This window comes from Phocoena sinus, chromosome 8, assembly GCF_008692025.1.
Source record: "Phocoena sinus isolate mPhoSin1 chromosome 8, mPhoSin1.pri, whole genome shotgun sequence".
Classification (NCBI taxonomy): Eukaryota; Metazoa; Chordata; class Mammalia; order Artiodactyla; family Phocoenidae; genus Phocoena; species Phocoena sinus.
The window spans coordinates 20,703,715-20,718,961 of NC_045770.1; the positions used below are offsets into that span (position 1 = coordinate 20,703,715).

Below are 15,247 nucleotides of genomic sequence, written 5' to 3' on the forward strand. Positions count from 1 at the left end.
GAACTAAAGATGAAACAAGCAACGATGAACAATGCAATAAATGAAATTAAAATCACTCTAGATAGGATCAATAGCAGAATAACTGAGGCAGAAGAACGGATAAGTGACCTGGAAGATAAAGTAGTGGAAATAACTACTGCAGAGCAGAATAAAGAAAAAAGAATGAAAAGAACTGAGGACAGTCTCAGAGACCTCTGGGACAACATGAAACGCACCAACATTCGAATTATAGGGGTTCCAGAAGAAGAAGAGAAAAGGAAAGGGACTGAGAAAATATTTGAAGAGATTATAGTTGAAAACTTCCCTAATATGGGAAAGGAAATAGTTAATCAAGTCCAGGAAGCACAGAGGGTCCCATACAGGATAAATACAAGGAGAAACACGCCAAGACACATATTAATCAAACTGTCAAAAATTAAATACAAAGAAAGCATATTAAAAGCAGCAAGGGAAAAACAACAAATAACACACAAGGGAATCCCCATAAGGTTAACAGCTGATCTCTCAGCAGAAACCCTACAAGCCAGAAGGGAGTGGCAGGACATACTGAAAGTGATGAAGGAGAATAGCCTGCAACCAAGACTACTCTACCCAGCAAGGATCTCATTCACATTTGATGGAGAAATTAAAACCTTTACAGACAAGCAAAAGCTGAGAGAGTTCAGCACCACCAAACCAGCTTTACAACAAATGCTAAAGGAACTTCTCTAGACACGAAACACAAGAGAAGGAAATGACCTATAGTAGCGAACCCAAAACAATATATAAAATGGAAATAGGAACATACATATCGATAATTACCTTAAATGTAAATGGACTAAATGCTCCCACCAAAAGACACAGATTGGCTGAATGGATACAAAAACAAGACCCTTATATATGCTGTCTACAAGAGACCCACTTCAGAACTAGAGACACATACAGACTGAAAGTAAGGGGATGGAAAAAGATATTCCATGCAAATGGAAACCAAAAGAAAGCTGGAGTAGCAATTCTCATATCAGACAAAATAGACTTTAAAATAAGGACTATTAAAAGGGACAAAGAAGGACACTACATAATGATCAAGGGATCGATCCAAGAAGAAGATATAACAATTGTAAATATTTATGCACCCAACATAGGAGCACCTCAATACATAAGGCAAATACTAACAACCATAAAAGGGGAGATCAACAGTAACACATTCATAGTAGGGGACTTTAACACCCCACTTTCACCCATGGACAGATCATCCAAAATGAAAATAAATAAGGAAACACAAGCTTTAAATGATACATTAAACAAGATGGACTTAATTGATATTTATAGGACACTCCATCCAAAAACAACAGAATACACATTTTTCTCAAGTGCTCATGGAACATTCTCCAGGATAGATCATATCTTGGTTCACAAATCAAGCCTTGGTAAATTTAAGAAAACTGAAATTGTATCAAGTATCTTTTCCGACCACAACGCCATGAGACTAGATATCAATTACAGGAAAAGATCTTTAAAAAATACAAACACATGGAGGCTAAACAATACACTACTTAATAATGAAGTGATCACTGAAGAAATCAAAGAGGAAATAAAAAAATACCTAGAAACAAATGACAATGGAGACACAACGACCCAAAACCTATGGGATGCAGCAAAAGCAGTTCTAAGAGGGAAGTTTATAGCAATACAAGCCCACCTTAAGAAGCAGGAAACATCTCGAATAAACAACCTAACCTTGCACCTCAAGCAATTAGAGAAAGAAGAACAAAAAAACCCCAAAGCTAGCAGAAGGAAAGAAATCATAAAAATCAGATCAGAAATAAATGAAAAAGAAATGAAGGAAACGATAGCAAAGATCAATAAAACTAAAAGCTGGTTCTTTGAGAAGATAAACAAAATAGATAAACCACTAGCCAGACTCATCAAGAAAAAAAGGGAGAAGACTCAAATCAATAGAATTAGAAATGAAAAAGGAGAAGTAACAACTGACACTGCAGAAATAAAAAAAATCATGAGAGATTACTACAAGCAACTCTATGCCAATAAAATGGACAATCTGGAAGAAATGGACAAATTCTTAGAAATGCACAGCCTGCCAAGACTGAATCAGGAAGAAATAGAAAATATGAACTGACCAATCACAAGCACTGAAATTGAAACTGTGATTAAAAACCTTCCAACAAACAAAAGCCCAGGACCAGATGGCTTCACAGGTGAATTCTATCAAACGTTTAGAGAAGAGCTAACACCTATCCTTCTCAAACTCTTCCAAAATATAGCAGAGGGAGGAACACTCCCAAATTCCTTCTACGAAGCCACCATCACCTTGATACCAAAACCAGACAAGGATGTCACAAAGAAAGAAAACTACAGGCCAATATCACTGATGAACATAGATGCAAAAATCCTCAACAAAATACTAGCAAACAGAATCCAACAGCACATTAAAAGGATCATACACCATGATCAAGTGGGGTTTATTCCGGGAATGCAAGGATTCTTCAATATACGCAAATCTATCAATGTGATAAACCATATTAACAAATTGAAGGAGAAAAACCATATGATCATCTCAATAGATGCAGAGAAAGCTTTCGACAAAATTCAACACCCATTTATGATAAAAACCCTCCAGAAAGTAGGCATAGAGGGAACTTTCCTAAACATAATAAAAGCCATATATGACAAGCCCACAGCAAACATCATCCTCAATGGTGAAAAACTGAAAGCATTTCCACTAAGATCAGGAACAAGACAAGGTTGCCCACTCTCACCACTCTTATTCAACATAGTTTTGGAAGTTTTAGCCACAGCAATCAGAGAAAAAAAGGAAATAAAAGGAATCCAAATCGGAAAAGAAGAAGTAAAGCTGTCACTGTTTGCAGATGACATGATACTATACATAGAGAATCCTAAAGATGCTACCAGAAAACTACTAGAGCTAATCAATGAATTTGGTAAAGTAGCAGGATACAAAATTAATGCACAGAAATCTCTGGCATTCCTATATACTAATGATGAAAAATCTGAAAGTGAAATCAAGAAAACACTCCCATTTACCATTGCAACAAAAAGAATAAAATATCTAGGAATAAACCTACCTAAGGATACGAAAGACCTGTATGCAGAAAATTATAAGACACTGATGAAAGAAATTAAAGATGATACAAATAGATGGAGAGATATACCATGTTCTTGGATGGGAAGAATCAACATTGTGAAAATGACTCTACTACCCAAAGCAATCTACAGATTCAATGCAATCCCTATCAAACTACCACTGGCATTTTTCACAGAACTAGAACAAAAAATTTCGCAATTTGTATGGAAACACAAAAGACCCCGAATAGCCAAAGCAATCTTGAGAACGAAAAAAGGAGCTGGAGGAATAAGGCTCCCTGACTTCAGACTATATTACAAAGCAACAGTAATCAAGACAGTATGGTACTGGCACAAAAACAGAAAGATAGATCAGTGGAACAGGATAGAAAGCCCAGAGATAAACCCACGCACATATGGACACCTCATCTTTGATAAAGGAGGCAGGAATGTACAGTGGAGAAAGGACAGCCTCTTCAATAAATGGTGCTGGGAAAACTGGACAGGTACATGTAAAAGTATGAGATTAGATCACTCCCTAACACCATACACAAAAATAAGCTCAAAATGGATTAAAGACCTAAATGTAAGGCCAGAAACTATCAAACTCTTAGAAGAAAACATAGGAAGAACACTCTATGACATAAATCACAGCAAGATCCTTTCTGACCCACCTCCTAGAGTAATGGAAATAAAAACAAAAATAAACAAATGGGACCTAATGAAACTTCAAAGCTTTTGCACAGCAAAGGAAACCATAACCAAGACCAAAAGACAACCCTCAGAATGGGAGAAAACATTTGCAAATGAAGCAACTGACAAAGGATTAATCTCCAAAATTTACAAGCAGCTCATGCAGCTCAATAACAAAAAAACAAACAACCCCATCCAAAAATGGGCAGAAGACCTAAATAGACATTTCTCCAAAGAAGATATACAGAATGCCAACAAACACATGAAAGAATGCTCAACATCATTAATCATTAGAGAAATGCAAATCAAAACTACAATGAGATATCATCTCACACCAGTCAGAATGGCCATCATCAAAAAATCTAGAAACAATAAATGCTGGAGAGGGTGTGGAGAAAAGGGGACACTCTTGCACTGCTGGTGGGAATGTGAATTGGTTCAGCCACTATGGAGAACAGTATGGAGGTTCCTTAAAAAACTACAAATAGAATTACCATATGACCCAGCAATCCCACTACTTGGCATATACCCTGAGAAAACCAAAATTCAAAAAGAGTCATGTACCAAAATGTTCATTGCAGCTCTATTTACAATAGCCAGGACATGGAAACAACCTAAGCGCCCATCATCGGATGAATGGATAAAGAAGATGTGGCACATATACACAATGGAATATTACTCAGCCTTAAAAAGAAATGAAATTGAGCTATTTGTAATGAGATGGATAGACCTAGAGTCTGTCATACAGAGTGAAGTAAGTCAGAAAGAAAAAGACAAATACCGTATGCTAACACATATATATGGAATTTAAGGGAAAAAAATGTCATGAAGAACCTAGAGGTAAGATAGGAATAAAGACGCAGACCTACTGGAGAACGGACTTGAGGGTATGGGGAGGGGGAAGGGTGAGTTTTGACAGGGCGAGAGAGAGTCATGGACATATACACACTAACAAACGTAGTAAGGTAGATAGCTGGGGGGAAGCAGCCGCAAGGCACAGGGATATTAGCTCGGTGCTTTGTGACAGCCTGGAAGGGTGGGATGGGGAGAGTGGGAGGGAGGGAGACGCAAGAGGGAAGACATATGGGAACATATGTATATGTATAGCTGATTCACTTTGTTATAAAGCAGAAACTAACACACCATTGTAAAGCAATTATACCCCAATAAAGATGTTTAAAAAAAAAAAATTGCTCATCTCTTAATTTCAAATGCATTTTAACAACCCTGCATTTTTACTCCTCCCCCCTCATGATTACTGCTTTTTTACATCATATTTTCTATCTAATTGTTTTGTGTATCCCTTAACTACTTATTGCAGATCTAGGCAATTTTACTACTTTTGTCTTTTAACCTTCCTATTAGCTTTGTATGTGGTTGATCTTACTGCCTTTATTGTATATTTTGCCTTTACCAATGAGCTTTTTCCTTTCATAATTTTCATGTTTCTAGTTGTGGTTTTCCTTTTTTGCTTAACGAAGCCCCTTTTAACATTTCTTGTAAAGTTGCTTTGGTGATGATGGACTCTTTTAGCTTTTGCTTATCTGTAAAACTTTTGATCTCTCTTTCAAATCTGAGGGTAAGCCTTGCCAAGTAGAATATTCTTGGCCATAGGTTTTTCATTTCATCACTTTAAATATACTGCAACACACCCTTCTGACCTGCAGAGTTTCTGCTGAAAAGTCAGCTGATAGCTTTATGGGGAGCCCCCTTACATGCAACCTGTTGCTTTTTCCTTGCTTTTAATATCCTCTCTTTATCTTTAATTTTTGCCATTTTCATTACAATGTATCTTGGTGTGTTCCTCCTTGGGTTGATCCTGTTTGAGGCTCTCTGTGTTTCCTGGACCTGGATATCTGTTTCCTCTGCCAGGTAGGGAAGTTTTCAGCTATATGTCTTCAAATATATTCTCTGACCCTTTTTCTTTTCTCCTTCTAGGATCCCTATAATGTGAATGTTAGCATTCTTGGTGTTTTTCCAGAGATCTCTTAAAGTATTCTAATTTCTTTTTATTCTTTTTTTCTGTTTCAGCTTCAGTGATTTCTATTACTCTGTCTTCCAGCTCACTGATCTGTTGCTCTGTATCATCTAGTCTACTGTTGATTCCTTCTAGTGTATTTTCACTTCAGTGAAATTCTCCAGTTCTGCTTTGTTCTTCTCTGTATCTTCTAACTCTTTAACTTCTCACTATTTCCCTACATTCTTCTCTCAAGTTCTTTGTTCATCTTTATGATCATTACCTTCAACTCTTTATTGGGTAGATTACCTTTATCCTAAAATTCTTCTTCTGGGGTTTTATCTCATTCCTTCATTTGGAACATGTTCCTCTGTTTCCTCATTTTGCCTAATTTGTTTTTATTTCTATGTATCTGGTTGGTTGATAACATTTCCTGGCTTTGGAGAAGTAGCCTTTTGTAGGAGACATCCTGTGCATCCCAGCAGTGCACTCCCCTCTAGTCACCAGAACTATATGCTCTAGGGGTTCCCCCCTATGTGGGATGTGTGGGTCCTTATGTTGTGGTGGACTGACTACTGTGGGTGGTCTAGTAGGTGGGGCTGGTCCCCGATCTGGTTGGTTGCCAGGCCCTGCCATGTATGGAGGCTGCCAGCTGCTGGTTGTGATATTGGGTCATTAGGAAACTGGCTGTGGAACCATGGGGAAGGGGGTCCTGGGGCTAGTGCTGGCTCACTGATGGGCAGAGCTGGGTTCTGGCCTTGGTGGTTGTGGGGCTGAGGTTTCCAGTTCTAGTGTCAGCCTGCTGGTGGGTAGGGTCAGTTCCTGATACAACTGGTTGTGCATTGTGGGGTGTCTCAGAGTTGATGCTGGCCCATTGGTGAATGGGGCTGGATCCCAAGGTGGCTGGCTGAGGGGTTCATGGTGTCCTGGAGCTGGTGTTGGCCTGCCAATGGGTTGGGCTCTGGTTGAGAGGGTGCAGGGGCTAGTGTTGGCTCACTGGCTCACTAGAGCTGAGTCCTGAAATTTCTGGCTGCAGGGCCTGTGGGTCCTAGAGTTAGCTGGTATAGGCCTGCTGGGGGGTGGGGCAGCTCCCTGACATAGCTGGCTACAGGGTCTGAGGTGCCCCAAAGCTTGTTTTGGCTTGCTGGTAGGTGGGGCTGTATCCCCGAATGGCTGGCTGAGGGACCCAAGGAGTCTCAGAGCTAGTGTTGGCCTGTTGGTAGATGGGGCCTGGGCCCAGGTGATCTTGGAGCTGATGTCAGCCTGCTGGTGGGTGGGCTGGGAAGCCAGGGCCCAGGGGTCTTGAGGATGCCCACTGGTAGGTGAGGTTCCTCCCTGGGCTGGTGCTGGCTCCTTGGTGGTGGGGTCAGGGTCCAGGGTATCCTGGGGCCGATTCCTTCTCACTGGTAGGCAGAGCTGGGTCCTGGGGTCTCTGCCTGCAGGGCCCTGTGGGTCCTGGGGCTAGTGCTGGTGCACTGGTGTGTGGGGCCAGGCCCTGGGCCCTCTGTTGGACAGTGCTGCATCCTGGGGCATCTGTGGGCTCAGGGGCTCTTAAGGCTGTGTACCTGCTAGTAGGTGGGGCTGTTTTCCCACCTGTAGTTGCTTGGCCTGAGGCATATCAGCACTGGTGCTGAAGGGCTGATGGGCGGGTCTGGGTCCTGGTTCTAATAAGCTAGAGGAAAGATTTCAAAATGGCGCTTGCCAGCACGAATGTCCACGTGGTAGAACAAGCTCCCCAAAATGGTTGCTGCCAGTGTCTGTGTCCCCAGGATGAGCTCAAGTTGCCCCCTGCCTCTCCAGGAAGCTCTCCAAGATCAGCTGGTGAGTCTGGCCCAGGCTCCTTTCAAATTACTGCTTCTGCCCTGGGTCCTGGAGATTTTGTGTGGGCCCTTTATGAGTGGCATCTCTATTTCCCACAGCCCTCTGACTTTCCCAAAATAAGCCCCACTGGCATTCAAAGCCAAGCATTCTGAGGGCGCATCTTCCTGGTACAGGATCCCTGGTCTGGGAAGCTCCATGTGGGGCTCAGACCCATTGCTTCTTTGGGAGAACCTCTACAACTGTAATTAGCCCCCCACTTGTGTGTTGCCCACCCAGGGGTATGGGTCTGACCTATACCATGACTCTGCCCCTCTTACTGGTCTCATTGTGGTTCCTTCTCTATAACTTTAGTTGTAGAAATCTTTTCTGCTAGATTCCAGTCTCTCATCAATAGTTGCTCTCTAAATAGTTGTAATCTTGGTGTGCCCATGAGAGGAGGTAGGCTCAGGATCTTCCTACTCCACTATCTTGGCCAAGCTTTGAGAATTTGTTTTCTTTTTTTTTAAAAGTAACTCTTCTTGTAAATTACTGAGTTGTTTCCAGAAAAGATTAGAGATAAAACCTGTGAGAATTTGAATCCTTAATGAATGCTTTATTTTCCTTTCCTACTTAGGTATGGTGAGAAAAATCATCCATTTACAATTGCTTCTTTCAAAGACAGATGGGAGGAATGGAAATTATCCCAACAAATCAGTGATGCTGTTAATAGAGCCACATTAGACTACTCCTCTGGCACTTCCTCTGATGAAGAAAGTTGTAACAAAGAGCCTCAGATAATTCCTAAAGTCAGCAATCCAAAGAGTATTTATCAGGTAAAATGTTCTCCATTTCTTCTCTGTACATTTTTTTTCTACTCTAATTCTGAAAAGAGTATGCTCACTGTAAAAGCAAAGAAACAAATAATTGGAAAATATGGAAAGATTATAAAGATTAAAATCACAATAATAATATTCTGGCAAAACCTTTTCTGTCTTTTTTTCTTCCTTCTCTCTCTTTATACCCTCTACTTGGCTGAGTGCGCACTGATTTAGGGAGAATCTCTGACCCTTTGTATGTATGTAAATTTGTTTTCTTTATCACTTATGTATTGACACGTTAAAGCAATTTAAATATTTTAAATCATTTGCTTCCCTTATAATTTTTTAGCTAATGTATTATTGGAAGACATCTAGGTTGTTTTCATATTATTGTGATAGTAAAAAAGCTAATTTTTACAGAGATGTCAAAATTCTAAGTTATTTCTAGAGATTTGATTCTCAGACATGTAGTTACTGGGTCATTGTGTATGAATATTTTATGAGTTCTTAACACAGGACAAAGTACCTTCTAGAAAGATGTCTTTGTAGTCTTACCAGCTCTATGTGAAAGTGTTTATCATTTTCCCTAAAATTGGGTATTCTCATTGAAAAATATCATTTTTATTAACTAAATTAAACATTAAAACAAAAACTCCATGTACCTAAGTGTTGTAGTTACTTACTGTCTTATGAATTTTTTCTCCTTCACCCATTTATCATTTGAGGCCCTAATGTGTTTTTAAAGGCTTTTCAAAGGTTAGAAATATTTTAACCCCTTGTCATATTACTGGAAAACTTTTTTCCGCTAGCTTGTTTAGTTTTCTAAACTATATATGTAGTTTATATTTAGTTCTATATGTAAAGTTTAAAATTATGTAGTAAAATGTTTGCCCTTAATTCTATTTTTATGCTTAGAGAGATCTTCTTAATCTAAGGATCAGATCTGTAGTCAGCTATATTCTTTTAGAACAATGTCCTTTGAAAGTGTGGTCTGCAAAACATTTATATTGGTCATCTGAGATGTTTAAGATGGATGTTTCTAGACCTCAACCCCAGAGATTGTGATTAGATAGTTTTGGGTTGAGCGAGGTAGGGATCACGTTGGAGAGAACACAGGAATATATTCTAATTTGAGTAAATGTTTTGTTTTTAAAATTCTTGGTTGGACTAAAGAATTTTGTTAAAAGATATGAAGTGACTTACTTCATACCCTAAAATGCAACTCAGTTTTCCAAAGATAATGATCTACTTTGATTTCTATTCATTTGTATTTCCTATGCTTTTGAAAAGTTGAACCTGTGAGTTATGGGTTTATATTTAATCCTTAGAAGTGGCTTATCAGTTTACAGAAAATCATCATGCTCCTTTTTTCTTCTTTTTTTCTCCCCAGGTTGAAAACTTGAAACAGCCCTTTCAATCTTGGTTCCATATTCCCCGCAAAAACAATATGGGGGATGGCCGAATGGGCCTCCTAGGAAATGCTTATCATGCATTGCATAAGATCCCTAAGGGTCACAGGCCTGCTGCTGGGCACCGGGTGGACAGGTACCACTGGGTCAACACACACCGATAGTGCAGCGGCTGGGCCCTGGCGGGGTAGAGCTCAGCAGAGCTACTTTATTTTCTCTGAAATGAAAACAAGTCTAAGCTCGAGAGGCCCAGGAAACAGAAAAAATAACCACATTAGGGACTAGGGTGCATGATGGTGAATCCTCTCATGCAGATCATGACTGTGTTCTTAGCTGTACTTTTAATTCTTTAATTTTAAATGAAGGTTTATATAACACAAATGAATGTACCCTATAAGGTAATAGAATGAAGATATTGACCTGTAATAAGATTCAATGCATTATGAAGAGTAACAGTTTAAATAAACGTGCTGTGTTTTTAATACCTTCTTAGTTGAGTTTGTTGCAAGAAAGTTTTAAAAGTTCTTGTTTTTCATTAGCCATTAAAAAAAAAAAAGTAGACCTTCATTTAGGGAAGAGTGATCCTCATAGTATTCAAGTTCTACTTTATTACCTGCCATTACTGTTCTATTTTATAAGGTCAGTAAGAGCTTGCCTGAAAACTACTTTTTACGACATCATTCCCTTAAAAAATTTGGCTTATTTCTAAACCTCATAATAGCCTTAATTATGACACTTTGTGGATGCTATATCTCACTATGAAGAACTCAAGTGAAGCAGAAAAAAGCATAGTACCAAGGAAATAAAAATCCCTCCCATCCAACCAGAAATTACCATTATTAACATTAAATGGTGACTATCTTTCCAGTGATCCTTTATATACATACAAATGTAAGAATTGACATATAGAAAATTTAATAAGAAAACCATACTATGGGAGCTACTTGATAGATATTTAGATTTAATTTTACTTGACCTCAGAAAAAAAGAAACCTAAAGTAAAACTGAAAGTTGTTGAAATAGTCATAAGATTTTATTTTTTGAAATATTTCTTTTATGGTTTAAAAAAAGGACCACCAGGAGGCCAGACAGTCTTTATAACTTAAAAAAAAAAATGCAGTATTGCTTATTTGTTACTATGAAAGCTGCAGAAATTAACATTCTTCATTTTTTTCTTTGCCCCTTATCTTCCATGTCACTTTACAGATTGAGGTTTAATTGACATATAACATTAGTTTCAGGTGCACAACATGATCTGATATTTGTATACATTGTGAAATGATTACCACAATAAGTCTAGTTAACGTCTGTCAGCATAAATAGTTACTTTTTTGGGGGGGGGATGAGAACTGTTTTTACTCTCTTGGTAACTTTCAAATATGCAACATTTTTAATGTCAAGGTTTCACATTTAAGTTCTCTCCTGAAATAATTATTCTTAATAGTTGATTTTTCTTAGTTCTGTATTTCAACTTATTCAATGAATGCTCATCAATATTTTCTATATGTGAAATCTATTTTGATTCACCTTTCTTTTTTATTAATTTTATTTTATTCATTTTTTATACAGCAGGTTCTTATTAGTCTACAGTTTTATACACATCAGTGTATACATGTCAATCTCAATTGCCCAATTCAGCACACCACCATCCCCCCACTCCCGAGGCTTTCCCCCCTTGGTGTCCATATGTTTATTCTCTACATCTGTGTCTCAACTTCTGCCCTGAAAACTGGTTCATCTGTACCATTTTCTAGGTTCCACATACATGCCTTAATATACGATATTTGTTTTTCTCTTTCTGACTTACTTCACTCTGTATGACAGCCTCTAGATCCATCCACGTCTCAACAAATGACCCAGTTTCGTTCCTTTTTATGGCTGAGTAATATTCCATTGTATATATCTACCACATCTTGTTTATCCATTCGTCCCTCGTTGGACATTTAGATTGCTTCCATGACCTGGCTATTGTAAATAGTGCTGCAATGAACATTGGGGTGCATGTGTCTTTTTGAATTATGGTCTTCTCTGGGTATATGCCCAGTAGTGGGATTGCTGGATCATATGGTAATTCTATTTTTAGTTTTTTAAGGAACCTCCATATTGTTCTCCATAGTGGCTGTATCATTTACATTCCCACAAACAGTGCAACAGGGTTCCCTTTTCTCCACACCCTATCCAGCATTTGTTGTTTATAGATTTTCTGATGATGCCCATTCTAACTGATGTGAGGTGATACCTCATTGTAGTTTTGATTGGCATTTCTCTAATAATTAGTGATGTTGAGCAGCTTTTCATGTGCTTCTTGGCCACATTCATGTGCTTCTTTGGAGAAATGTCTATTTAGGTCTTCTGCCCATTTTTGGATTGGGTTGTTTCTTTAATAGTGAGCTGCATGAGCTGTTTATATATTTTGGAGATTAATCCTTTGTCCATTGATTCATTTGAAAATATATTCTCCCATTCTGAGGGTTGTCTTTTTGTCTTGTTTGTAGTATCCTTTGCTGTGCAAAAGCTTTGAAGTTTCATTAGGTCCCATTTGTTTATTTTTGTTTTTATTTCCATTACTCTAGGAGGTGGATCAAAAAAGATCTTGCTGTGATTTATGTCAAAGAGTGTTCTTCCTATGTTTTCCTCTAAGAGTTTTATAGTGTCTGGTCTTATACTTATGTCTCGAATCCACTTTGAGTTTATTTTTGTATGTGGTGTTAGGGAGTGTTCTAATTTCATTCTTTTACATGTAGCTGTCCAGTTTCCCCAGCACCATTTATTGAAGAGACTGTCTTTTCTCCATTGTATATTGTTGCCTCCTTTGTCATAGATTAGTTGATCATAGGTGTGTGGGTTTATCTCTGGGCTTTCTATCTTGTTGCATTGATTTATATTTCTGTTTTTGGCCAGTACCATATTGTATTGATTACTGTAGCTTTGTAGTGTAGTCTGAAGTCAGGGAGTGTGGTTCCTCCACCTCCGTTTTATCCCCTCAAGACTGCTTTGGCTATTCGGGTTGTTTGTATCTCCATACAAATTTTAAGATTATTTGTTCTAGTTCCGTAAAAAATGCCATTGGTAATTTGATAGGGATTGCATTGAATCTGTACATTGCTTTGGGTAGTATAGTCATTTTCACATTATTGATTCTTCCAATCCAAGAACATGGTATATCTCTCCATCTGTTGGTATCATCTTTAATTTCTTTCATCAGTGTCATAGTTTTCTGCATACAGGTCTTTTGTCTCTCTAGGTAGGTTTATTCCTAGGTATTTTATTCTTTGTGTTGCAATGGTAAATGGGAGTGTTTCCTTAATTTCTCTTTCAGATTTTTCATCATTTGTGTATAGGAATGCAAGAGATTTCTGTGCATTAATTTCATATCCTTCAGCTTAACCAAATTCATTGATTAGCTCTAGTAGTTTTCTGGTAGCATGTTTAGGATTCACTATGTATAGTATCATGTCATCTGCAAACAGTGACAGTTTTACTTCTTTTCCAATTTGTATTTCTTTTATTTCTTTTTCTTCTCTGATTGCCATCACTAGGATTTCCAAAACTACGTTGAATAATAACGGTGAGAGTGGACATCCTTGTCTTGTTCCTGATCTTAGAGGAAATGCTTTCAGTTTTTCACCATTGAGAATGATGTTTGCTGTGGGTTTGTTGTATATGGCCTTTATCATGTTGAGGTAGGTTCCCTCTGTGCCCACTTTCTGGAGAGTTTTTATCATAAATGGGCATTGAATTTTGTCAAAAGCTGTTTCTGCATTTATTGAGATGATCATATGGCTTTTATCCTTAAATTTGTTAATATGGTGTATCACACTGATTGATTTGTGTATATTGAAGAATCCTTGCATCCCTGGGATAAATCCCACTTGATTGTGGTGTATGATCCTTTAAATTTGTTGTTGGATTCTGTTTGCTAGTAGTTTGTTGAGGATTTTTGCATCTATATTCATCAGTGATATTGGTGTGTAATTTTCTTTTTTTGTAGTATCTTTGTCTGGTTTTGGTATCAGGGTGATGGTGGCCTCACAGAATGAGTTTGGGAGTGTTCCTTCCTCTGCAAGTTTTTGGAAGAGTTTGAGAAGGATAGGTGTTAGCTCTTCTCTAAATATTTGATACAATTCACCTGTGAAGCCATTTGGTCCTGGACTTTTGTTTGTTGGAAGTTTTAAAATCACAGTTTCAATTTCATTACTTGTGATTGGTCTGTTCATATTTTCTATTTCTTCCTGGTTCAGTCTTGGAAGGTTATACCTTTCGAAGAATTTGTCCATTTCTTCCAGGTTGTCCATTTTATTGGCATAGAGTTGCTTGTGGTAGTCTCTTAGGATGCTTTGTATTTCTGCGGTGGCTGTTGTAACTTCTCCTTTTTCATTTCTAATTTTATTGATTTGAGTCCTCTCCCTCTTTTTCTTGATGAGTCTGGCTAATGGTTTATCAAGTTTGTTTATGTTCTCAAAGAACCAGCTTTTAGTTTTATTGACCTTTGCTATTGTTTTCTTTGTTTCTATTTCATTTATTTCTGCTTTGATCTTGACGATTTCTTTCCTTCTGCTAACTTTGTGTTTTGTTTGTTCTTCTTTCTCTAGTTCCTTTAGGGGTAAGGTTAGATTGTTTATTTGAGATTTTTCTCGTTTCTTGAGGTAGGCTTGTATATAAGCGTCCCTCTTCCTTCTTTTTGATTTCCTCTTTGATTTCTTCAGTGGTCTCTTGGTTATTCAGTAACGTATTGTTTAGCCTCCATGTGTTTGTGCTTTTCATGTTTTTTTCCCCTGTAATTAATTTCTCATCTCATAGTGTTGTGATCAGAAAAGATGCTTGGTATGATTTCAATTTTCTTAAATTTACTGAGGCTTGATTTGTGACCCAAGATATGATCTATCCTGGGAATGTTCCATGCGAACTTGAGAAGGAAGTGTAACCTGCTGTTTTTGGATGGAATGTCCTATAAATATCAATTAAATCTATGTGGTCTATTGTGTCATTTAAAGCTTCTGTTTCCTTATTTATTTTCATTTTGGATGATCTGTCCATTGGTGTAAGTGAGGTGCTAAAGTCCCCCACTATTATTGTGTTACTGTTGATTTCCTCTTTTATAGCTGTTAGCAGTTCCCTTATGTATTGAGGTGCTCCTATGTTGGGTGCATATATATTTATAATTGTTATATTACCTTCTTGGATTGATCTCTTGTTCATTATGTAGTGTCCTTCCTTGTCTCTTGTAAGAGTTTTTATTTTAAAATCTATTTTATCTGATATGAGTATTGCTATCCAGCTTTCTTTGGATTTCCATTTGCATGGAATATCTTTTTCCATCCCCTCACTTTCAGTCTGTATGTGTCCCTAGGTCTGAGGTGGGTCTCTTGTAGACAGCATATATATGGGTCTTGTTTTTGTATCCTTTCAGCAAGCCTGTGTCTTTTGGTTGGAGCATTTAATCCATTCACGTTTAAGGTAATTATCGATATGTATGTTCTTATCAC

The 15,247-nt window shown here is 37.9% G+C and overlaps 1 protein-coding gene across 1 annotated transcript in view; it reads left to right on the plus strand.

The window, feature by feature from the left end:
• The window catches only part of BTG4 (BTG anti-proliferation factor 4), a 52,494-nt gene that overhangs the window by 12,368 nt on the left and 24,879 nt on the right, over nucleotides 1-15,247 (plus strand). Inside the window, exons 3-4 of the mRNA XM_032640824.1 lie at nucleotides 8,169-8,367; nucleotides 9,743-9,897. Coding sequence (XP_032496715.1) covers nucleotides 8,169-8,367; nucleotides 9,743-9,897 — 354 coding nt within the window. The remainder of the gene's footprint in view (nucleotides 1-8,168; nucleotides 8,368-9,742; nucleotides 9,898-15,247) is intronic.